The sequence below is a fragment of the Artemia sp. Qi Xiang Cuo genome, chromosome 4, assembly GCF_049724085.1.
Source record: "Artemia sp. Qi Xiang Cuo chromosome 4, ASM4972408v1, whole genome shotgun sequence".
NCBI classification, from domain to species: Eukaryota; Metazoa; Arthropoda; class Branchiopoda; order Anostraca; family Artemiidae; genus Artemia; species Artemia sp. Qi Xiang Cuo.
The window spans coordinates 39,923,164-39,948,352 of NC_142797.1; the positions used below are offsets into that span (position 1 = coordinate 39,923,164).

At 36.4% G+C, this 25,189-nt stretch overlaps 1 protein-coding gene across 2 annotated transcripts in view; it reads left to right on the plus strand.

Moving 5' to 3' along the window:
- Positions 1-25,189, plus strand: part of LOC148953104 (ras-related protein Rab-37-like) — a 74,399-nt gene that overhangs the window by 21,031 nt on the left and 28,179 nt on the right. For both annotated transcript variants that reach the window (XM_089087528.1, XM_089087529.1), the window contains exon 2: positions 264-425. In XM_089087528.1, the coding sequence (XP_088943654.1) occupies positions 264-425 (162 nt within the window). The remainder of the gene's footprint in view (positions 1-263; positions 426-25,189) is intronic.

Below are 25,189 nucleotides of genomic sequence, written 5' to 3' on the forward strand. Positions count from 1 at the left end.
TATATATATATATATATATATATATATATATATATATATATATATATATATATATATATATATATATATATATATATATATATATATATTTGGAAAGCCCATTATATTTGGAAAGCTTTTAGAGAGGAAAGCCCCATTACATACCTCCAAATCAAAATTACTGAAGAGCTACAATAAAAAGCAGTGTTTAAAGTAGTATTTCATCTTTGGATGACCAGGTAATCTGGAAGTAAGTTTTAATAACAACCGAAAACATATTGCAGGGTGCAAGTCATGTGAGTCTTGCAGAGACATGTCTCTACAAAACGCCTAGAAACATTAGTAGAGGAAGAGCTACAGATCCAGGTTTGCATGGATCCTACAAGGAATGCCTGGTATATGGCATAAATCAGCACTTCAAATGTAAAGAAGAGGAGTTTCACAAGGTATAAGTTACATATGATTTCTAAAGCTATCTTCATCACCATTCCTTAAACAAAAAAGTGCATAGATCGTTTACCGTCCCCACTGTATTTAGGTATTTTTTCCCGAAAACAACTCCATGTTTTTTTCAGGAAAATTTGTATCTTGGGATAATCTCGCATAGAAAACGATCTAGATTGGTCAGAAGTCTGAGAAAATTCGTTAAGAGAAAATAATTTTGCTTTTTGCAAATGACGCCATGTATTATTTTTGTAGATCATATAAGCATTTCTGATGACACCATATATGACCTCATATAGGCAATTTCTTATATGATGTCATGCATAGCATAATTAGTATAGAAATATTTCTCACAAAAGCCCCATGGACCTTGGATATTACAAATACAAAAAAACGCATAAAACATAATAAGTTCAAACATATTTGAAAATAACACTACGATAGAAACCCTCCCTGTGTCTCATCCCCACACTCACAAAATTTCCCAAATTTTAATATCTACTTTGCAATTACTTCCTTTTTTATTTTCTAAGCAACTTCTATTCATGACATCCCTCCCAAAAATTTCCCTTCTAAGTACCTTCAGTTCTTTACAATAACACATAAAATGTTCTAAGTCTTCAGATTCCCCGCACATCGGACAAGTAAATGGACCACTCCTACCTTAACCCCCCTAAATACTTTCTTCTCCCCCCAGGCGGCAGAGAATTCCCCCTTACTGATAAAACCCATTTTAAAACATCATTTTGGAGCCCAAATTTCAGACATATTTGTTCTCCCTAGGCTTCTTTAATTTTTCTGTATATTCCAAGGGATTATGATTTAACCTTGTCTTCTGGCCAAACCTGGATCTCTTGATCTTGTAGAACTTTATCCACAGCTTTTGCAATCAATCCTGTTTCCACCCCAGGTCTCATGCCATCATTCCATCAGCCTGATAGCCCACAATTGTCCAGCATACTTTTAATTTGCACAGATCAAAAATCTTCTCTTTTATCCCATTAATTAAAAAACTTTTTCCAAAAAATAAGTTTTTCTAAGAAAAGGAAAGAACTCCATTAAACAAAAAATGAGTAAAATAAAATCAAATAATCTACCAAGCTCGAAACTACCACAAATCAGCATCGATAAATAAATGAAACCCAAAATGAACAGAAATTAAAATAATTAACCGAGTCAAACTCAAAACGAGCAGAAATTAACATAAGTTGGGCGCAAAACCCCTATGCCTTCCCAAGGCCAGAACAAAATTTGCACTTTACTGAAAAAATACAAATGAATGTTCATTGTCAGTTTAATATACATATACTGATATTTAGTAATCAAAATGTTAATATTATTTGATTTATTAAAGTTATAAAATTAAAAACATTTATATGTCTATACGTGCTGGACCACACACTTACAGCACTGTCCATTCGGAGAGGCCCTACTTTTCAGGGGAGCTCATATTCGTGAACAATCAGAAGCAAAGGATTCCACATGAGTTTTTTTAGCAATACGCCAGACAAAGACAGGGAAGATATGGAAAACGATGATGGAAATAAATCCCAAGCTACTACCCGAATACTGGAAACAGACGATGAAGACGGGGGCCATTTTCCCTCCAGTAGCTTTTGATTTTTAGAGGCACTAGAACCTTCAACTGAATGAGTCCCCTCACAATTTTTTATGACCACCTTTTCTATATGAAGTGGCTTTGGGGAAAAAATGATAATAACAAATAATATTGTGAAGTATTATGGCTCTTTATCTTTACTATGGGCAATGCTAGTGTGTTGTTACTGATTAAGCTTATGTTTCTTTGTAAAATGATTTACGCTATGCACTGTCGGATCCAAGGGGTCTGAGGGGTAACTTACCACTTTAAATTTGGTTGGACCATTCAGCTATGACTACTGTTCCTAATAGAAGAACTTAACAGATCAATCTATAGCCTGCTCGGAAACAGAAAAGAAAAATGTGCAACCATATCAACATTTATTGGTGTTAAAGTCATACACCGGAAGGAGTACATCTTTTTTCAAAGAGACACATCTATAGAATTTGTCTTCCACGATATTAAAAAGTTAAAACTGTTGATCAATGAAACCCAACAGAAAAGTGCAGAAAAAAGTTTTGCCCTGAGGGTTGTGGGGGAATGTCCTCCTCAAAAACCTATTTTCTATCTGGAAATCAACTACGTTGAACAAAATGGCTATCTCACAATTTTGATTGCATGTGCATGGGGGAAAGATTGGCGTGGGGGGGGGGGCTAGTTGCCCTCCAATCACTTTCGACTATTGAAAAGGGCACTAGCCCTTTGAATTTACAATCGAATGAGCCTGTTTTGAAGTTTCTATGACAACACCTTCTATAAAAAACCTTATATGCCCCCAGGGCATAACTTAAAACTCTTGCAATGAGGGTTTTGGGGGGAGTTTTCTCCTCAAAAACACATTTTCTATCTGAAAATCAACTACGCTGAACAAACTGGCTATCTCAAAATTTCGAGTGGATGTGTTTGGGGGAATGATGGGTGTAAAGGGGGGGGCTAGTTGCCCTCCAATCTTCGACTATTAAAAAGGGCACTAGAACTCGCGATTTCCAATCGAATGAACCCCTTTTGAAGTCTCTACGACGACCCCACCTATATGAAGTGCTATGCTTTAAAGAAAAAAAAAATAAACTGTACAGTGCGTCAACATTGATCTTATATACCCTCGGGGCATAACTTAAAACCCTTGCCCCGAGGGTTGTGGGGGAGTGTCCTCCTCAAACAGATATTTTCTATCTGGAAATCAACTACGCTGAACAAAATGGCTATCTCAGAATTTTGATTGGATGTGTTTAGGGGAATGATGAATGTGGGGGGGGAGGCTAGTTTCCCTCCAATCACTTTTGACTATTAAAAAGGGCACTAGCCACTCCAATTTCCAATCGAATGGGCCCTTTTCGAAGTTTCTATGACAACTCCTTCGATACAAAGTGCCCGGGTATATATAAAAAAAAAAACAACCAAAAACACATTGGGCCCACATCGTTCTTTACTTAGGCAGCGCTAGCGCGCTGCCTATGATAACGTTTCATTGAAAGCATTTTTTGTAACCGATAATCTGGCATAGCAATAATTTTTTCCCAATGACCTACCATGCGTACTAACCGTTTATTTCTTAAGCTAAAAAGACACAGGTCACCCTTTATAGCAATGCTATCATACTTTGTATCCAACCCTATTAATTTTTTAAATAATGTTGCTGTATACTCTCCATTTCCACCCCCTTTCGTGTCCCCATATCTCTGCACCATAATATAAGCAGGTTCTATTCTATTTGCAAAAATACGCTTTTGTAGCTTGATATCCTTTGGTCCTGTATCCTTAATACAACTCTTTAAGAATGGTAAGTGGACAAGAAACATCAGAGCTTTGTTTTTTGTCCGCTTACCATTTGAAACAAATCTACAGCCTAGGTAACCATACTCCTTCACTACTTTTGCAACTCCCCTCCCGTACTAAAATTTTCTTCAGATGACTTAGCCCCCCTTACAAAAACCATTACTGCTGACTTCTCTTGATTTAAAACAAGTCTCTTTTCCTTAAAATTAATTTTAAAAAACTTTTTCCACAAAATAAGTTTTTCAAAGAAAAGTAAAGAACTCCATTAAACAAAAAATGAGCAAAAATAAAATCAAATAATCTACCAGGCTTGAAACTACCACATATCAGTAATGTTTTAAATTGCTGAAAAATATAAATGTTTAAACCCCTGTTTCTTTTCCTTTCAGATAAATGACCTGTTTTCGCTTTCTTAATTACATTTGCTTATAGTATAATTTCAAAAGACAGGTTAAATTAGGTTACTAAGCGATAGTGGTTTTGCAATAAATAAGCTGTGAACTAAGTTCTATTTTCGTACTTCCTGGTTTTGGGAGTCATTGAAAGATAAATTTAAGAGGTACAATTGGGTTTGAATGGGGATGTAGCTGATTGGCTGGGCCAAGGGAAAGTCCACCCATATGAACAGTTGTGTGAAAAATATTATTTTGTTTTTAGTCTGCATTTTGACCCCGTTTGGGGAAGGATATTTGTGTTGTTATATGTGACCCTTTTGGAAGAATACAAGTAAGGTATTTTCTACAAACTGTGTACTAGTTTCCTTAACCCAGGCAGGGTAGGAACAGAGCTACGAGGTACCGTCATTATTATATTGACAGGGAGGTTTGTTACCTCCAAGGAGAGAGTTAAGAGATTTTCTAGCCGCAGCCCATGGCGGGTATATTTGGCTTTAGAAAGCGGCCATTTGACCACTCGACCGCGTTATCATACCCGGGGACAGGGTATACTGTAAATCGAGTAGTACCAAACCCGATATTTGCAGAACCGGTGTGGTAGACACGGGCATAGCATTATAATTTGGGGCCGGGGCTTTCCCCTCCAATAAGTGGTGACACCCGTATATTACCATGCCAGTGGCGTTGTGGCCTACCGGTATAACACTGGTGGCAAAACACCACGAACATTGGTGCCAGCGGTAGTAAGTACGACGAACATTGGTCGCAACGCTCCTAACCGTTGGGGTAAGAGCAGTAATCCCACTAATATTTGGGCCGACAAGGGGTTCTCCCCTTCGAGTAAGTGGCATAGCAACCTTTTTGCGCCATTTTTACATCAATAAGTGGCGACCCCCGTACTTACACCCCAATAAGTGGTGGCAGCAAGAACAGGAATTATTAACAGCGTTGATAATAAAAGAATTCCGCGTTTTCGAAGAGATTAGTTGAGTTAGCCTACATGGTGATAGTAGCCTATTGTGGTTACATATAAAAAGAAAAAAAAAATACAGAATCAATTAATAGAATTATCAAGATCTATTATGGACTGTGCCTTGTGAGATCATAATTGAAAAATTTACGAATCAATATACCGCGCAACTAATTAGTATTCAAAAATATAAGGCTAAAATTGCTGCGTGTCAAAGCAATTTTTCGCGAGAGACCGGAAGTTAAATGGAGAAAACAATTTTCATTTAAACTAAAGAGGTAATTTGAAGTTTACGGAATTTTGAAATTACGTCGGACAGAGACGAGATTAACTTAAGACAGAAAAGGGCGAGTCAAGACCATAGAAAAAGTAGGAAAATAGAAAGAAAGGCTAATATGGAGGCCTTAGAGAGAGAGTTCCGAGAATATAAGAAACAAATGCAGGCTGAGAATGATGAAATTAGAAAGAATAGAAAAGAGGACGGAAAGGCTAGAGTAGCCTATAAAGAAAGAGACAATACGCATCTAGAACGAACAGATTCGGAAAATGAATTAAGAAGAAATAATGACAGACGGAATAAAAGTAGTCCGAGTAGAAGGAGCAGTGTTAAATCGAGATCCAGCAGGAGCTCGCGAAAAGCACTCAAATAGATATGACACAACAAATATTAAATTTCATGAAGGAAGTGAGAATAGCCAGAGAAAGAAAAGACGAAAGAGATAGAAAAGAAAGGGAACAAAGAGAGAGATAGACAAGAAAGAGAGAAAGAGAAGAGAGCTAGAGAGCAGAGAGAAGAGAATATTAGGATAGATAGAGAACAAAAGGAAGAGGCTGATAGAATAGCCAGAGAACAAAAGGAAGAGGCTGATAGAATAGCCAGAGAACGAAAAAAGCAGAATGATAAAATAGCTAGAGAGAAAAAAGAAAGATATCACCAAGAGTTTAAAAGAACCATGATAGGTCTAATTCTAGAAAGTGAGATTTTATCACAACTAACTTCTAGGCTGTCAGATAGCCATAATAATTTGTCTAAGAATCAATCGCTACAAAATGAAAATTATCAAACATTAAACACTTTTACGAGAAAATATGCAACTTCGCTGACTACGGGGGAAGGTGGATCGGCCCATAAAACAAATTGGGAGGCTGTGCCACCCTATCGAAAAAAAGAAATGCTTCATACTCTAAATGATGATAATCTGGTAAAAATTGATTTCTCGAAGCCTTCTTCTAAAAATTGCCATAATAAAGAGGAGAAAGTAACCTTTAAAAGAACGAATTGGGCTATAGCACATTATCAAGGAAATATTGACGAGTTTGTGAAATCACATAAAATAGAAGGAAAATTAAACGGAAAATTGACCGAAATGGTAATTGACTCAGGAAGTGAGCAAAGTTTTGTGTGAATGGACCTAATTAAAAAGACAGAAATAGACCATAAAAGTAATATTACAACAGTGTGTTATTATGGAGATAAGCACCCATGTCTGTCTGCTTGGGTAAGAATAGAAATTGCAAAGAAGAACGGTATGGTCCAGAGAAAAACGATAAAAGTAAGGTTAGTACCTATGCTAGCAGCGGATGTTTTACTAGGAGGAGACTTTGGAGATATCTTTGCAGAAAATAGAAAACTTGAGAACACTTTTAATGAATATGAGACGCTAACAGGTAAAGGCCAAAATGAAGCGCTGATTGTACCAGAGAATAAGGAGATGAAATTTATTGTACATGTTTTTCCGCAGAAAGCTCGAGAAATTTTAGTTGAATATGAAAAATCAAATGTCTGATTTCAATTCCCATTTGATAACGAACTATTTGTTTCGGCGGTAAGAATAAAGAAGACTAAAAGAGAGAAAAGAAATATTAAACGGACCTACAATGAAGTTATGCAGTCAAAGATGGTGGACACTGGAGTCCAAATCATATTTAACAATGATTTAGTATTTTGCGAGAATGACAAAATTGAGAAAAGTAGAGATGAAAAGAGGAGTGTAAAAAAGAGATATTTGGAGATTCAGCCTACAGTGGCGAAAAATAAAAAAATGTTGGATGGGCTGTACCTTGAAAACATAAATAATAGGGAGACAAATAAAATGTTGTATGGGCTGTGCCTTGAAAACATAAATAATAAGGGGGAAAAAGAGTTCAAAGACCCATGGGGAATAAAACAAGATGGTTACGAAATAAATATGAATGACCTACAACGGGTTGGGGGAAAGTTGGGAGATATGGAATGTCGAGTCGGATTGGAAAGATTTGGGAAGGAATCTGATATTGGTCTGATCAACTCAAAAGAGGGTTTGTTCCTTTATGAGGGGGAGGAATCCCTGGGGGAAGATCCCCTGCGGGAAGTCGCAAAAGATAACCCTTTTCCTCAATGCAAAACTGGCGGACAAGTTGTGATCCCTTTACCAAGATTTTGCCTTTCTGATCTGGAGTCCTTGGGGGATACACTCTCTCAGTCACTTCTTAATTCATCCAAACCCTTGTCCAGTAACCCTATTCATAGCTGTTATTCTTCATGGGAATCGACAATTATTTCCGGCAAATTGTATTCAGTGGGAGATGTATCTAAGTTTCATCTTCAATTAGCTTCAACGCATCAACGCGTATTAATTGTCCCAGGGGAGGGAACCCAGAAAAAAGGCAATTCATGTTTCGCTCAAAATTTTACTTCAATCCCAGTACCCTTATCGTTTTCACAGGCCTTGGCATTTTCGGCCTTAGATTATTTGAAATTATACCAAGGGGTAATTTACTTTTTGATTGAGATGTGGGGTTTTTTCCACAGATGGAAATTAAGAGGCTAGCGCAGCCAAATCTTTCACGATGGCTGGCAACATCACATGTGCCAGAAACTGATTCTCTGCTTCTCTCAAATGTAAATTCGTGAGAGCGAGAAAATTTTATGTTTTGAATTGTGCTGCGCACAATCATTATCTATGAATCTTGAAGACTTCAACTTTCAAAATTTAAGGCGGATACTATACGATGTAGACCATGGTGGTCCTACAGTAGAGACGTGTCGAGGACGACCGATCCAGAGCCAAGCGGTGGAAATAGTAACACAGACGCTGGTGGAAGAGAGAAGGCAAATAGATTTTGTAAAGTTGAAGTTATGTGTTTTTGTTTGTAAGGGTGGACCAAGGTAGCGCGTGGGCGGTCATATATCTTACGGGGGGAGGTGTTGGGGTTCCAACCCCTGTTTCTTTTCCTTTCAGATAAATGACCTGTTTTTGTTTTCTTAATTATATTTGCTTATAGTATAATTTCAAAAGACAGGTTAAATTTCGTTACTAAGCGATAGTGGTTTTGCAATAAATAAGCTGTGAACTAAGTTCTATTTTCGTACTTCCTGGTTTTGGGGAGTCATTGAAAGATAAATGTAAGAGGTACAATTGGGTTTGAATGGGGATGTAGCTGATTGGCTGGGCCAAGGGAAAGTCCACCCATATGAACAGTTGTGTGACAAATATTGTTTTGTTTTAGTCTTCATTTTGACCCCGTTATGGCCCAGCCGTTATGGGGTCGGGGCTTTCCCCTCCAATAAGTGGTGACACCCGTATATTACCACGCCAGTGGCGTTATGGCCTACCGGTATAACACTGGTGGCAAAACACCACGAACATTGTTGCCAGCGGTAGCTAGCACCACGAACACGCATTCATTTGTATTTTTTCAGTAAAGTGCATGTTTTGTTCTGGCCTTGGGAAGGCATAGGGGTTTTGCGCCCAACTTATGTTAATTTCTGCTCGTTTTGAGTTTGACTCGGTTATTTATTGTAATTTCTGTTCGTTTTGGGTTTCATTTATTTATCGATGCTGATTTGCGGTAGTTTCACGCTTGGTAGATTATTTGATTTTATTTTTGCTCATTTTTTGTTTAATGGACTTCTTTACTTTTCTTTGAAAAACTTATTTTGTGGAAAAGGTTTTTTTAATTAATTTCTGTTCGTTTTATATTGACATAGTCTTTTCAGGAGTAGTAGCCATCTATTGAATTTGCGTACAGGTATAGCAATTTCCATGTTATTTGCGTACAGGTATAGCAATTTCCTATGCTCGTCTGGATTCTAAGAGTCCTATGTACCAAACAGGTTTTTCTGGTAGGTAAACATTTCTACAGGGCATTACACCTTTCAAAGAGATTTACGCAATACCGGTCCTATAGGTAAACATTTCTACAGGGCATTACACTCTTTCAAAGAGGAACGAGTATAACTTGATTGGTGATATGGATTTGAATAAAAGGAATAGTTTTCGTTACAATTGATATTAGTAAGAGAATTGAATTCAAAGGGAATAGTTTATTTGAGAGGATATTAGTGGAGAAAAAAATGAGTAGTGCATTTACATTATTGGAGATTAATAATGGAACTGACAGCCCCAGCAGCAAAGATATATGAGTACCCAATTTAGCTGTGGAAATAACCGCTGGCTGTAGACTATGTCTTGAATGGGACATTATGTATGCGAGATACGTGATATCATTAAGCAAATTTAAGCAGGAGGAGCAACTATGTTTTGCTGGAAAAGTGAATATTCTCCATATAAATAAACTTCGGTCAGCATTAGATGTCCTATCGAAATATATTGATGAGAACAAAATGCATCAGTGAATATTATTATTATTGTAATTATGTTCAATAAAACTGTTTCTAAATCAATGGTAATTTTTTTTTCTATAGTAGAGTAGCGTATATTTTCTAGAGTACAAAAAAGAAATTCTGGTTAGTCTGAAGTTGGTTGTGAGAGAGTTAGGACTCTAAAAAATGGAAAGATTTGAGAAAGATCGAATCATGAGGAATCTAGTTCTTATGGAAAAACGTTTAGTTCTAGACGATGATTTTCTAGAGTTGTCTATTCAAAGGAAGATATTTTCTCGGGGACTGCTTGTCGATATAATGAAAACTGATTCTCCATCATTAGACTACTGCATGAAGCTTCTACATCGTTGTCCAAATGAATTTACACAGTTTATTGATATATTGATTACGACACAACAAAATGATATTGTGGATATGCTTTTAAAAATTAGTTTAGAAATTGAGGACTTTTTTTTCATGATAAATATAGTGATCAAGGAGGATTTACTCCTCTTTCTCTCTCTCTCAGACAATTTTTTTTTGTTGCTAGATCAGTTTCATTGTGGTAGTGAGAGTGTCAACACATCACAAAATTATCCATACATGTCCGTTATGTATGTACTCACTGGGCAGCTGGTCATCATGTGAGAATTGCACAATGATTGAGGAGTATGATGAAAAGTGTAGATTATGCAACCCGTGTAAATTGCATAGAGGATATGCTGTATAAATTAAAGGTTGTAATTCCTGTCATGAAGAGGTGTGTGACTCTCATCCTAGAGGCCACCTATGCTCCAATTGTCATTATGATAAATGTAATCAGTGGGAGAGTACATATCCAGATACGATTGGAAAAAACCCTAACCGTAATTTTAGTTTATTGCTACGAAATCGGTATCGTCGTGGTTTTAGATTGTTCTGGGAGGAGGACCCGGGTCATCAATTCAACTGTTGGAATAACAAAAGAAAATGGTTTATTTGTCATCGATGTGAATACACTGGGTGTTATAATTATAAGCCCACTGATTTTTATTTGGCTGTGACGGAATGTGATTCGGCACTTGAGGACACTGTTTGTGAAATTGCTTCAAATACGCAAATTGATACATGTGAATTCTATAGAATGAATGACAATAGTATCATTGACTATACAAAGAGATATGACAAGAGTGAAGTCAAACTCAACTGTAGAAAATGTGACCCTGACATTGCAGTACATCAGGATCAGTACACTGTGAATTCAGATAATCTACCTGCACTAGTTGTTGTCGACAAATATCTAGTAGTGGATGAAATCTAAAGAGTAGAAAAGTCGTTTTATCATGTATATAAATTTTTATTAATAAACAATTTAACATACATATTTAGAACATTTTATTCTTAGTGCACTAAAATCAATATTAAATAAAATTGTAAGTATATTCTCTACTAGAAAGTCGTTCAATTGAGGTAAGTCAACGTAGATGTTGAGAAACTGCTTGTAGGTATAGCCACGACATCTGAACATGAAAAAGAGTAGTGCATGAAAGCCACATGTCTTAGTCGTTAAATCCTGTACTCTTCGTTGATTTTGAATAATGGTTTTCCCCCTGCTTTCAATAAAGTTGCTGATGTATGGCGTTTAGAATTTATACGATAGGCCAAGAGGATCAAAAAGTTCAATATTCTTCGCTGTTTGAAAGATGCATAGCCAATGACCTGTCTTCAAAGTAGATGGACTGCTATTAACAATTATGAGGGTATCGTTAAAATTTGGAATTTTTTCAATGAAGTCCGAAGGTACGCAATAGGACTTTTACGGGGACATATTTGGATCCATGCTAAATATATTGATTATAGGATTTGTGCTCATGGTGCAAAGTCTAGGAGAACATTGCCGTCGGGCGTGATTTCCCAATAGGTTTCAAATTGACTTAGTGATATTAGCGTGATACTATCAGTCAGAGCATTGGCAAATGTACACTCTAAACGTACATTCCCTGTTCGTACTATGGTCATATCTTACGTGCCAGACAAGTCCAAAACAATTACCCCATGATTTTTTGAAAACATTGAATCGGTTATTTCATTTTCAAATAGTTGAGAATCATGATCTAGGGATTGCATAGTCAACTCGTACAGAGTTCTATAGGAGTTTTTGTCAAATGATAGAGTGTAAAGTGGAATACCATTCACTTTGCACACGAGGCACAGTCCAGGATCCAACGGGAATCCCACTCTTCAAAAACGCCAATTCCAAATTTTATGAGATTTCTCTATTAATAAATGATAAATCGCTATAGCTGCGAGAGCCAGTGGCAATTTGACGATGATTACTGATCATATGAGGAACAAGAAGTTTAATTTTATTGCCATTTGCTCTTAGTTTTTCCACTGCCAATGCAACAGAGTTCATAACCGGTTGTTTTCGGACGTGGAGAATTGCCGATGTGATAATAACATTTGTATCGGGTGCTGCAGGAAGTGTTTTTCTCAAAATGAAATTCGATGGGGCCATCTGTAACTTTATGTCAATCTTGACATTGGGGGGAAGCCATTGGGATATATTGAATATCTCATGATTTAATTTTCCAAATAGATGTTACTCCTGGGTAACTGCAGTAGCCAACTCACCGGCAATATCAATACCTGTTCGATATTCATAGCCCAATGATTGTCCTCTCATCTCCTTGTACACCTTTGGTTTTATCATCACAAATTGCATGTAGCTTGCATAGTTTGATAAATTATTGCTAGTGCTCACCAATGTCCCATTAATAAATACATTAATTTGTTTGAATAGGTTGTGTAGAATGCAGTTTTCATAGGAGAGACCATCGCCGGCATTTGGAGTTGTATTATCTGACTTTTTTGTCACCACAACATTTAATTCAATAGATGTTGACGACAAATCAATGAAATAGTCTTCATTGGAAAATATTTTAAAGTGTATATTTTCTGAGAGCGGTTGTTGAGGGTAAAATTGTTCATAGTAGCCATACTTGACACTGACATCACCATTTTCATCATTGAATAGATTCAATAAGGAATTAATTGATACAAGGACTCCTCTTTACTTAGTCCCCGTTTCTTGTCTCGCTCTCGAGTGTCCCCGTTCTTTACTTAGGCAGCGCGATCGCGCTGCCTAAGTAATTTATATGATTTATACAACAACTTTCTATATAAACGTTATATGCCCCCAGGGTATAACTTACAACCCTTGCAGTGAGGGCTCTGAGGGGGTTATCATCCTAAAAGACCTAATTTCCAGAATGTTCAACTGTGTCGAACAAAATGGATATCTCAAAATTTTGATTGGCTGTGTTTGTGAAAATGGTGGGCGTGAGAGGGGTATTAGTCGCTATCCAGTCACTTTGAACTATTAAAAAAGGCACTAGCCCTTTCAATTTCCAATTGAATGAGCCCTTTTGAGGCTAAACTTTATATGCCCCCTGGGCATAACTTAAAACCCGTCCCCTGAGGGCTCTGGGGGCAGGGGTTGTCATCCTTAAAGACCTAATTTCCAAAACTTTCAACTACGTTGAATAAAATGGCTATCTAAAAATTTTGATTGGATGTGTTTGGGGAGAAGGTGGGCGTGAGAGGGGGTTTAGTTGCACTAAAATCACTTTGGACTATTAAAATGGGTACTAGCCCTTTGAATTTCAAATCGAATTAGCCCTTTTTCAAGTTTCTACGACAAAGATTTCAATAAAAATATTATATGCCCCCAGGGCATAACTTATAGTCCTTGTTTCGACGGTTGGGGGGGCTAGTTTCCCTCCAATCACTTTTGACCATTAAAAAGGGCACTAGCCCTTTGAATTTCCAATCGAATGAGCCTGTTTTGAAGTTTCTAAAACAACGCCTTCTATAAAAACCTTACATGCCCCCAGGGCATAACTTAAAACCCTTGCCCTGATGGTTGTGGGGAAGTTTCCTCCTCAAAAACATTTTTTCTATCTGGAAATCAACCACGCTGAACAAAATAGCTATCTCAAAATTTTGATTGGATGTGTTTGGGGGAATTATGGGCGTGGGGGTTGGGCTAGTTGCCCTCCAATCACTTTCGACTATTAAAAAGGGCACTTGAACTCTCAATTTCCAATCGAATGAGCCCCTTTTGAAGTTTCTGCGCCGACCCGTTCCACATGAAGTGCCCTGCTCTAAAGGAAAAAAATAATAAGTAGTACTTTCTGCCAGTTTTGTTCTTATGTGCCTTCAGGGCTTAACTTAAAATCCTTGTTGTGAGGGACGTGAGACATTGTCCTACTCAAAAACAAATTTTGGATCTGCAAATCAACTACGCTTAACAAAATGGCTGCCTCAAAGCTTTGAGTAGATCTGATTGGGAGTCAGATGGGCGTGGGGGGGTGCTAGGGGCCCTCCAATCCATTTTGACTATTAAAAAGGGGGCTAGCCACTCCAATTTTCAATCGAATGAGCCCTTTTCGAAGTTTCTATGACAACTCCTTCGATACGAAGTGCCCGGGTAGGGAGAAAAAAAAAACACATCGTTCTTTACATAGACAGCGCTAGCGCGCTGCCTAGGATACTTTTCAACGCTCTCTAATGCATGATGCATATGCTTATTGCAGCATGCATGCTGCATGCTGCAATAAAGCTATATCATCGGCATACAAAAGTGCGGACAATTTTTTTTTCAAATAATTGCAATTCACTTACTTTTCTTTTCCTCAAATAGCTTTCAATGTCATTAATATACAATGAAAATAACTTCGGTGACAAAGTATAACCTTGTTTTACCCCTAACCTGGTAAATATTTCCCACGATGTCTCCTTACCAACCCGCACAACAAACTTTACCGTCAAATACATTTGTATAAAATTTCTCACAAACTGACGCGGTAATCCTAAATTAATCAAACAATGCTTAAGAATTTCCCTAATTACACTATCAAAAGCACCTTTTAAGTCCAAAAAGTCCACAAACACCTTATCTTCTTTTTTCCTGGTATATTTCCTCATTAGACTGGTTAAAGTAAAAATTTTATCTATAGTACTATAATTTTCGCGTACTATATAAAATATAGTACTATAATAAAATCCTACTTGTATTTCAGTAACTTTCTGTGATTTTTCTAGCCACTTATCTAATCTATTTCCCAACACTTTTGTGAAAAGCTTACACCATTACCCAAACTGATCATACGGTAATTCATGAGATCCGTGCTATCCCCTTTCTTATATAATGGTATGGTCTTAGCTATTTCATCCTCGGTGGCAGATTTTAGCAATTCGTAGTCTTCTTCTTTCATCGGTCTTTATAATTTCTTCCTCAAACATGTCCCGTTCATTAAATCTCCATCGGATGTATAGCTCCGGATTTATTCTAATTCCTTATTTTCTAAATAGTCCGGCCATCTTGTTGCCTCGATCGCACCCTTTTCTTCGTTTGTATTCCCAGTTAATTCTTTAACAAGCTTCCAAAGCTCTTTTATTCATTCTCTCTAAAGATTAAATAAAAAAATAACAAGTTTTTTTAGACTGAAAGTAAGGAGCGACATTAAAACTTAAAACGAACAGAAATTTTTCCGTATATGAAAGCGGCTGTCCCCTCCTCAACGCCTCGCACTTTACGCTAAAGTTTTTTATTGTTTAAAAAAATAAAGTTGTGAGAAAGAGTCAAACTTCAGCGTAAAGAGCGAGGCGTTGAGGAGGGGATAGCCCCTTTCATATACGGAGTAACTTCTGTTCGTTTTAAGTTTTGATGTCACTCCTTACTTTCAGTTTAAAAAAAACTTATTTTTTTTATTTAATTTCTGAACGTTTTTGAATTAATGCAGCTTTGATTTTGGATCACCGTACATGGATAATTAAAACGAAATTTGCATTTTAATTTACTTTTTTTTGGCTAAATGGCTTTCTCAAAATTTTCTTCTGGCGGAACTTACGAATTAACTTACGTAAGGAACTTCTATATTCGTATGTTTTATTACATGTATTAGGGAGTTCACCCCCTAGTCAGTACCTCACTCTTTACGCTGAAGTTCGAATTTTTTCGAATCACAAACCCCTCAATCACACAGGCCGATTAATTAGAATAGATAGGTCTTTTGAAAGTACTAAAAAAAAACTTTAGCGTAAAGAGCGAGTTATTGACTAGGGGACGACCCCCTCATATACGTAATAGTTTTTATTCGTTTTAGGTTTTAATATTGCTCCTTACTTTCAGTTGAAAAAACTTGTTTTTTATCTAATTTCTGATTTTTTTTTTAAATAATGCTGGGATATCCGTCGCCCCCTTCGTAAGAATTTCCCTTCCCCCAAGGAAACATCCTCCATGGAAAGATCCTCCCCCGTAACTCCCTACTCCGACCCCCTCTCCCCGCCAGAGAAAAATCCTCCTGAAAACGTCTGTATACCTCCTAATAACCAATACTATATGTAAAAAATTGGCAAAGTTCATAACTTGCAGCCCTTCCTTTGGTAAATGTGGGGGATTAAGTCATCCTCAAAGACATATTTATTACCTTTTCGACTATGCTGAACAAAACGGCTATCTCAAAACTTTTATTGGGTGACATCGGGATAAACATGAGTTTGGAAGGGGGCCAAGTTGCCCTCCAAATTTTGGTTACTTAAAAAGGGCTCTAGAACTTTTAATTTACGTTCGAATGAACCCTCTTGCGATATTATAGGACCAATCGGTCGATACGATCACCACTGGGCAAAAAACAATAAAATACATAAGAAAAAACAAAAACAAATAAGCACGCGATCTTTCTTCTAGCAAAAAATACAAAATTCCACATTTTTGCAGATAGGAGCTTGAAACTTCCATAGTAGGGTTTTGTGATACGCTGAATCTGATGGTGTAATTTTCATTAAAGTTCTATGACTTTTAAGGGTTAGTTTTCCCCTTTTTCGAAAAAGAGGCACATTTTCTCAGGCTCGTAACTTTTAATGGGTAAAACTAAACTTCATGATACTTAAATATTTGAAATCAGCATAAAAATTTGATTCTTTTGATGCATCAATTGGTATCAAAATTCTGTTTTTTAGAGTTTTTGTTACTATTGAGACGGGCAACTCCTTACTTACAGTTCGTTACCACGAACTGTTCGACTAACCCTAGCCTTTCAGCTTTTTAATCTCAAGCTTCCTTTTTTTACCTTTATAAGATTCTTAAATTCCTTTCTCTCTCTTTTTTTATTTGATATAGTTGTTGAAAATCATCTCCTTCTTCGTCTAAATGCAATACCTTCAGTGCCTCCCAAAGTTCCTCCCTTTTATTCCTACACTCCTCATCCTAGAATGTCCTACTAGCCTGGTTCCCTTTATTTTAGCATATTTTCTCTCCCGTGCCGTAAACTATTACTTACTTACTTTACTTACTTAAAGCTCTTGCTCGGCAGCGTCGCCAGCGTAAAGGGAACCAGTCGTCAGCGCCGTCAGTCTTCTCCAGAGTGGTCGGTTCAGGGCGAGGGTTGTCACTTCAGCCGGGTTGATGTTTCTGGAGGCGAGCCGATCACGTATGACGTCCGCCCATCTGGTGCGTGGTCTTCCCCTAGGACGCCTCCAGCCGTTTGCAGCTGGGTCGAAATCGAAGATGAGCCGGGCGGGTGTTTGGGCAGGCAGACGGAGCAGATGACCATACCAACGCAGCGAGCGAGACTCAAGCTGCTCGGACAGGGGTGGGAGTTTGAAGGAACTGAGGATTTCTGAATTTCGTACCCTGTCGGGCCATCGGGAGCGTTCTATTTTTCGGAACTATACTAACCAAAATTTCTAGCGCTGAATCGACATTACCTTCTTAGGCTGATTCTAGGCTTTTATCCAGTAAATCCTGATTACTGAATTCCCTCATAAATTCTTCAAAATTATTCTTATCATCTTCCTCCACTCTTAGTCTTTTATGAGACTAAGTGGATCCCTGGATGAGGTCTACATTTACTTCTATGCTGCTTAATTGCTGGTGCTGCTTCCACGACCCCTCTAAATTTGCATTAATAGGAAACTGATCGGACCCTACGACCATTAATACACCAAAATCTACCGCCCTTTCACTCAGAGACAGACTAGTTAAAATATAATCAATTATGCTTGAAGAATGCGCCGACAAACAAGTAAACTCCCCCAGATTCTTATCTTTCCAAATCTACCTTTGAATGTTATTAAATTTCATACCTACAAAATTCTAATAAATTTTTACCCCAGTTATTTCTACGACGGGTGTGGTCCCTACTTGTCCTCTGTGGGTGAGTCGTAATAATATCTTCTAAATTAACAGTGGATCTATCATCTTGAACAGAACCCAAAACCGGTAAAATTTCTACACACGCCTCTGTATAAGCATTAAAGCCCCCCAGAAAGCAAAAACTATGATTCGAAAACTTCCTTGAAAAATTACGTTTTTCACGTTCTAAAATTGACCATGTATCCTCTTCCGAAACTGAGCTTGTTTCTGGGGGAATGTAAACTAAGCCAAACCAAGTTACAAGATTTACTTTTCAACCTATACATCTTAGTATTCGCACTAAAATTTTTGGAAACTAGCATTGCTACACCGCCATATGTTCTTCCATTTTCAGATTGTTTTCTAAGCACTCCGTAATACTCATACCCCTTAGACACTTTTGGTTCTTTTAGCCACGTTTCAACTAAACATGCTTAGTCAATTTTTCCTTTTTGTTTTGCTAATAAATGTTCCCATTTTTCACTGCTTACCCCTTGGATGTTTCAATGCTCTATTTTGAAGTTCGTTTTATATCCATGGCCAAACCTACCCTGTGTATCTACAGCCAAACGACTGCCAGAACCCGAGCCCCAAGTTTGCACTTTTGTCCCTGAGCCAGATGGCTGCTAATATAGCATATAATTATTATGTTCCCCTTTCAATCCTTTTTTGTAATTTTCAGTCGCTGCCTCCACCTCCTCTTTACCTAGAGTTTCACTTGCATTTTTTTTGTGGGGTATCAACATGTCCAAATCTGATGTATAAAGCTGAGGGTATTGATCTTGTTACGCAAATATTCACTGGCTTGACGTCATTTTCAATTAAAATGTTCATTCTCGCTAAAAGCTTTTTCCTGCCTCCCTCACTGCCTGTGGAGCATCATCAGTTATGAAAACTTTCGCAAAAATTATTTTTTGTTTGTTTTTTAACCTTTTCGCGTTTTTCAAAATCATTGTTCTTGTTTCCAAATTCTCTATTTCCATAACTATAAATTTCTTTTCTTTATTTATTTGTTTTACATCATATCTGAAGTCCAGGGCCATTTCCAAACCCTCCGTTATTAATTTCTGAAATCCCGTTTTTACTTCTTTTTCATCGTTTACTCCCATGTTCCAAATCATAATGTTCTTTTGCCTTTCCCCACTTTCTACTTTTATTAGGCTTTCTTTTACTTCAGTCAACTCTTTTGACAATTGTGCACAATCTTTCTGCATTGCAGAAATTGTACTCAGTAGTGTCTTATATAAAGGTTTCACGATTACGTGAATATACAGTGCAGTTTGACGTGCACATTGCAAAAAGTGAGTAATCCTTTTATATTATATACCTATAAAGTGATCAAACACGTTTTGAAAGTATAATTGTGATTGTATAATGCAAGCAGACTGGTTTTTGAGGCAAAGCCCATTTTTAGGGCCAATCAGAGAGAGCAGAGGTTACTCCATATACGATAACTTGATTAGTAATTGGATTCAAATATAAGAAGTGATTTTCATTGCAGTTCATATTTGTAAGAGAATTGAATTCAGAGAGAATAGTTTATTTGAGACGATATTAGTAAAGAAAATGAGTGGAGTATTTACACTATTGGAGGTTGATGGTGGATCAGGTAGCAGCAGCAAATATATACGAGTACCAAACGTGGCTGTGGAAATAACACGAGGATGTAGACTAAGCCTTGAATGAGATGATATGTATGGTAAATACGTGATATCATTGAGCAAATTTAAAATCGAAGATCAATTATACTTTGCTGTGAAACTTAACACTGTGCATATAAATAGACTTCAGGCAGCATTAGATACCCTATTGAAATATATTGATTAAAATAAATTGAATCAGTGATTATTATTGTTGTACCTATGTTCAATAAAGTGTTTATAAATAAAAGATAGTTTTCTTTCTAAGTAGGCTAGCGTGTATTTTTTTTTTAGAGTAGAAAAAAATCTGGTTAGTCTGAAGTTGGTTGTGAGAGTGTTAGGACTCTAAAAAATGGATAGATTTGAGAAAGAGTGAATCATGGGGAATCTTGTGTTTATGAAAAAACGTTTGATTCTAGATGATGATTTTCTAGAGCTGTCTATGCAACGGAAGAAATTTCCTCAGGGAATGCTTGTTGATATAATGAAAACTAATTCTCCGTCATTAGACTATTGCATAAAGCTTTTACATCGTGGTTCAAAGGCATTTACACAATTTATTGACATATTAATCACGACACAGCAAAATGATTTTGTGAATATGCTTTTAAACACTAGTTTAGAAATTTAGGAATTTTTTTCATGAGAAAGATGGAGTAAAAGGATGATTTACTCCTATCTCTCTCTCCCTCTCTATCCCACTCAATTTGTTGATAGTAGCTCGGTTTCATTGTGGCAGTGAGAGTGTCAACACATGAAAAAACGTTCCATACATGTCCGCTATGCATGTACACACTGGGCAGCTGGTCCTAATGTGAGAATTGCACAATGATTGATGAGTATGATGAAAAGTGCAGATTATCCAACCCGTGTAAATTGCATAGAGGATATGCTGTACAAATTAAAGTTTGTAATTCCTGTCTTGTAAGTATCTGTTTGTAAAGTTTATTTACAAACTCCCAAAAACTTCTAGAAACTTCTAGAATGGGGGTTCCAACCCCCTCCTACTAACGAGTTCCCTTGAAATGACTGGTAAGTTAATCTTAATAAGTATCGCAGTTTTCATGATGATTAACATTGAAGTTTAGTTTTTCATGATATAAGTTTTGTGTAATATTTGAATAACGCCATATGTTAAGCTTTAACTTAGCGTCCGAGAAAAACCCCTCCCTCAAACCGCTTCATTTATGAAGCGTTCTCAGGGGGGGGAGTCTTTCTCTCCCGGCTGTATTAAGGAGTGAGTTAAGTTAAGCTACTAGGCTCATACCCCAATGATGGAGAAATCTCTCTTTAAATGATTAAATGATTATGCTTATTTTTTTCCTTCATCCTTATAGTATCTAACCACTCCTGATTGGGCTTGTGGGTTAGAATGGAAATAAACTCTTTAAGATTTATTCCCATTATAACTTAAGAAAGAAAGGAAAATAGACTAAAATATTTCTTAATTCAATCAGTAGCCTCAGTGATCTTTTTAGCGAGTACACTAAATCAGTCATTTTCGTTTTTAATCCCCCTTGCCCTATTAATTAAAATTGGAGCAGCCCCGTTTCATATATGACTGGTGAGTATTTCTAAGTCTATATCATGGAAGATCCTAGCCCTCTTAATAACTTTTCAAAAAATTGGAACTCGTCGATTTATAATTATAAACAACTGGACCCTAGAATGTTGGATCATCGTACGACAAATGAGTGGGGGGCTATGGATTATAATCACCTCCACTATTAGAATCCTAATCGATGTGGCCTCTCGTCTACCTTTATAATTTCTGGTAATTCATAAACAAAGATTTTGTCTATTCTCAAATTATTATGTCACTTACTTAATTATTCTGTATCTTGTAGTAGCCCTATTACAGGGCTACTATTTTGTGTGTGTAAGTTTTTTGTGTGTGTGTAAGTTTTTGTGTGTGTGTAAGTTTTTGTGTGTGTGTAAGTTTTTGTGCGTGTGTGTGTTACTCGAACTCGAAGGGGAGAACCCCTTGTCGGCCCAAATATTAGTGAGATTCCCGCTCTAACCCGAACAGTTCTGCAAATATCGGGTTTGGTACTAACCCTATTTACAGTATACCCTGTCCCAGGGTATGGTAACGCGATCGAGTGGTCAAATGGCCACTTTCTAAACCCAAATGTACCCGCCTTGGGTTACGGCTAGAAAATCTCTACTCTCTTCACAAAAAAACTTACACAAACAAAAAAACTTACACACAAACAAAAACTTACACACACACAAAAACTTACACACACAAAAACTTACACACACACAAAAAATTACACACACACAAAAACTTATACACACACAAAAAATAAAAAGCACACAAAAAATTAAACACACAATAAAACTTACACACACACAAAAAAACTAAAAAAAACAAAAAAAACATAAACAAAAAAGATAAAATACACACACACAAAAAAACTAACTCTAAAACAAATTATAACACAAAAAAAAAAACTTACAAAAACACACAAAAAATTACAGACACAAACAAAATCTTACACACACAAACAAAAAATTACAAAAAAAAAAAAACTCACACACACACAAGAAATGACACACACAAACACAAACACTTACAAACACACATAAACTTACAGATAAAACCAAACACAAAAAAACACAAAAACATAAACAAACAAAAAAAACTAAAACAAAAAAAAAAACTTAAACACAAAAAAAAAACTTAAACACACACAAAAACTTACACATAGACACAAAAACTTACACACACACACAAAAACATACACACACACAAAAACTTACACACACAAAGTAACTTATACACACGTAAAAACTCACACATAAAAACTTACACACAGATAAAAACTTACACACACACACACAAACACTTACACACACAGACAAAAAAACTTACACACACACACAAAAACATACACACACAACAACAACTTACACACACACAAAAACTTACACACATACAAAAACTTACACACACAAAAAAACAAACAAACACAAAAAAACTAAAACACAAACAAAAACTAAAACACACACAAAAAATTACACACACACACAAAAACTTACACTCACACAAAAAAACTTACACACACACAAAAACTTACAAACACACAAAAACTTACACACACACAAAAACTTACACACGCAAAAAAAAACTTATTCACACAAAAACTTACACACACACACAAATGTCAAAGAAACCTAAAAAATTACACACACACACACACAAAAACTTACACACACACAAAAACTTACCAAAAAAAAAAAAAACTTACAAGAACACAAAAAACTTACACACACACAAAAACTTAAAAAAAAAAACAAACTTACACAAACACAAATCTTACCAACACACCAAAAACTAACATACACACAAAAAAACATAAAAACCCACACCATATTACACACACACAAAAAATTACACACACACAAAAACTTACACACACACAAAAACTTACACACACACAAAAACTTAAACACACACAAAAACTTACACACTCACAAAAACTTACACGCACAAAAATACTTGCACACACACAAAAACTTACACACACACACAAAAACTTCCACACACACAAAAACTTAGACAACCAAAAGCAAATACACTTACAAACAAAAACAAAGACACACACAAAAAAACTTAGACACACACAAAAACTTACACACACACAAAAACTTACACACTCACAGAAACTTACGCACACACAAAAACTTACACACACGCAAACACAAGAACTTACACGCACACAAAAAAACATACACACACACATAAACTTACACACGCATAAAAACTTACACACACACATAAAAACTGACACACACCCACAAAAACTAACACACACACAAAAAAACTTACACAAAAAAAAAACTTACACACACAAAAAAACTTACACACACACAAAAACTAACACACAAACAAAAACTTACAGACACACAAAAACTTACACACAAAAACTTAAACAGACACAAAAACTTAAACACACACACACACACACAAAAACTTACACGCACACAAAAAAAAATACACACACAAAAAAAAACTTACACACACAAAAAAACTTACACACAGGCAAAAGCTTACACACAAACACAAAAAATTACACACACACACAAAAAAACATACACACACACAAAAAAAAACTTACACACACACACAAAAACTTACACACACACACAAAAAAAAAACTTACACACACATGCAGATACGAAACACACATAGAGACGACAAACACATAGAGACAGCTCACACAGAGACACTAAAAACGCACAGAGACGACACACACACAGAGACGACACACACACAGAGACGACTTCCAATGTAAGAGCAAGCTCAGAGTATGGTCGCTATAGCCACAAGATTATTTAATGATTTCATAGATGACAGCACACCTTCTCAGACACAAACTAATTGTGAGATACAGGCAAAACGTTAGGTTATTTTATGTTCACTTAGGTTAGTTTAGGTTAGGTGAGAGACAGGCAAAAGTTAGGTGTATGGTTAGGTTAGGTTAGGTAGTGTATGGTTAGGTTAGGTTAGGCTAGATTAAGTTAGGTTAGGTTAGGTTAGGTTAGCCTACGTACGCGCGCGTACGTAGGCTAACCTAATCTAACTTAACCTAGCCTAACCTAACTTAAACTAGCCTAACCTAACCTAACCATACACTACCTAACCTAACCTAACCATGTGTGCTGTGCTGTGCTGTGTGCTGTCTCTATGTGTGTGTCGTCTCTATGTGTGTTTCGTATCTGTGTGTGTGTTGTGTGTGTGTGTGTGTGTGTGTGTGTGTGTATGTTTTTGTGCGTGTGTGTTAGTTTTTGTGTGTGTGTGTGTAAGTTTTTGTGTGTGTAAGTTTTTGTGTGTGTGTGTGTGTGTGTGTAAGTTTGTATCCGTGTGTAAGTTTTTGTGTTTGCGTAAGTTTTTGTATGTGTTTTAGTTTTTGTGTGTGTGTGTAAGTTTTTATGTGTAAGTTTTTTTGTGTGTGTAAGTTTTTGTGTGTGCGTGTAAGTTTTTGTGTGTGTGTGTAAGTTTTTGTGTGTGTAAGTTTTTGAGTGTGTGTAAGTTTTTGTGTGTGTATGTAAGTTTTCTTGTGTAAGTTTTTGTGTGTGTGTAATTTTTTGTGTGTGTGTGTGTAAGTTTTTGTGTGTGTGTATGTAAGTTTTTGTGTGTGTTAGTTTTTTTTTGTGTGTGTAAGTTTGTTGTGTGTGTGTGTAAGCTTTTGTGTGTGTGTAAGTTATTGTGCGTGTGTAAGTTTATGTGTGTGTGTAATTTTTTTGTGTGTGTGTTAGTTTTTTTGTGTTTGTGTTATTTTTTATGTTTTTTTATGTTTTTGTGTGTGTGTATGTTTTTGTGGGTGTGTAAGTTTTTGTTTGTGTGTGTAATTTTGTTTTTGTGTTCAAGTTTTTGTGTGTGTGTAATTTTGTGTGTGTGTGTATTTTTTTGTTTTTTTGTGTATGTTTTTTTTTTTTGTGTGTAAGTTTTTTTGTGTGTGTAATTTTTTGTGTGTGTGTGTGTATAAGTTTTTCTGTGTGTGTTATTTTTTGTGTGTGTGTAAGTTTTTGTGTGTGTGTCTGTTTTTGTGTGTGTATGTAATTTTCTTTGTGTTTGTTATTATTTATTTGTGTTTAATTTTTTTTGTGTGCGT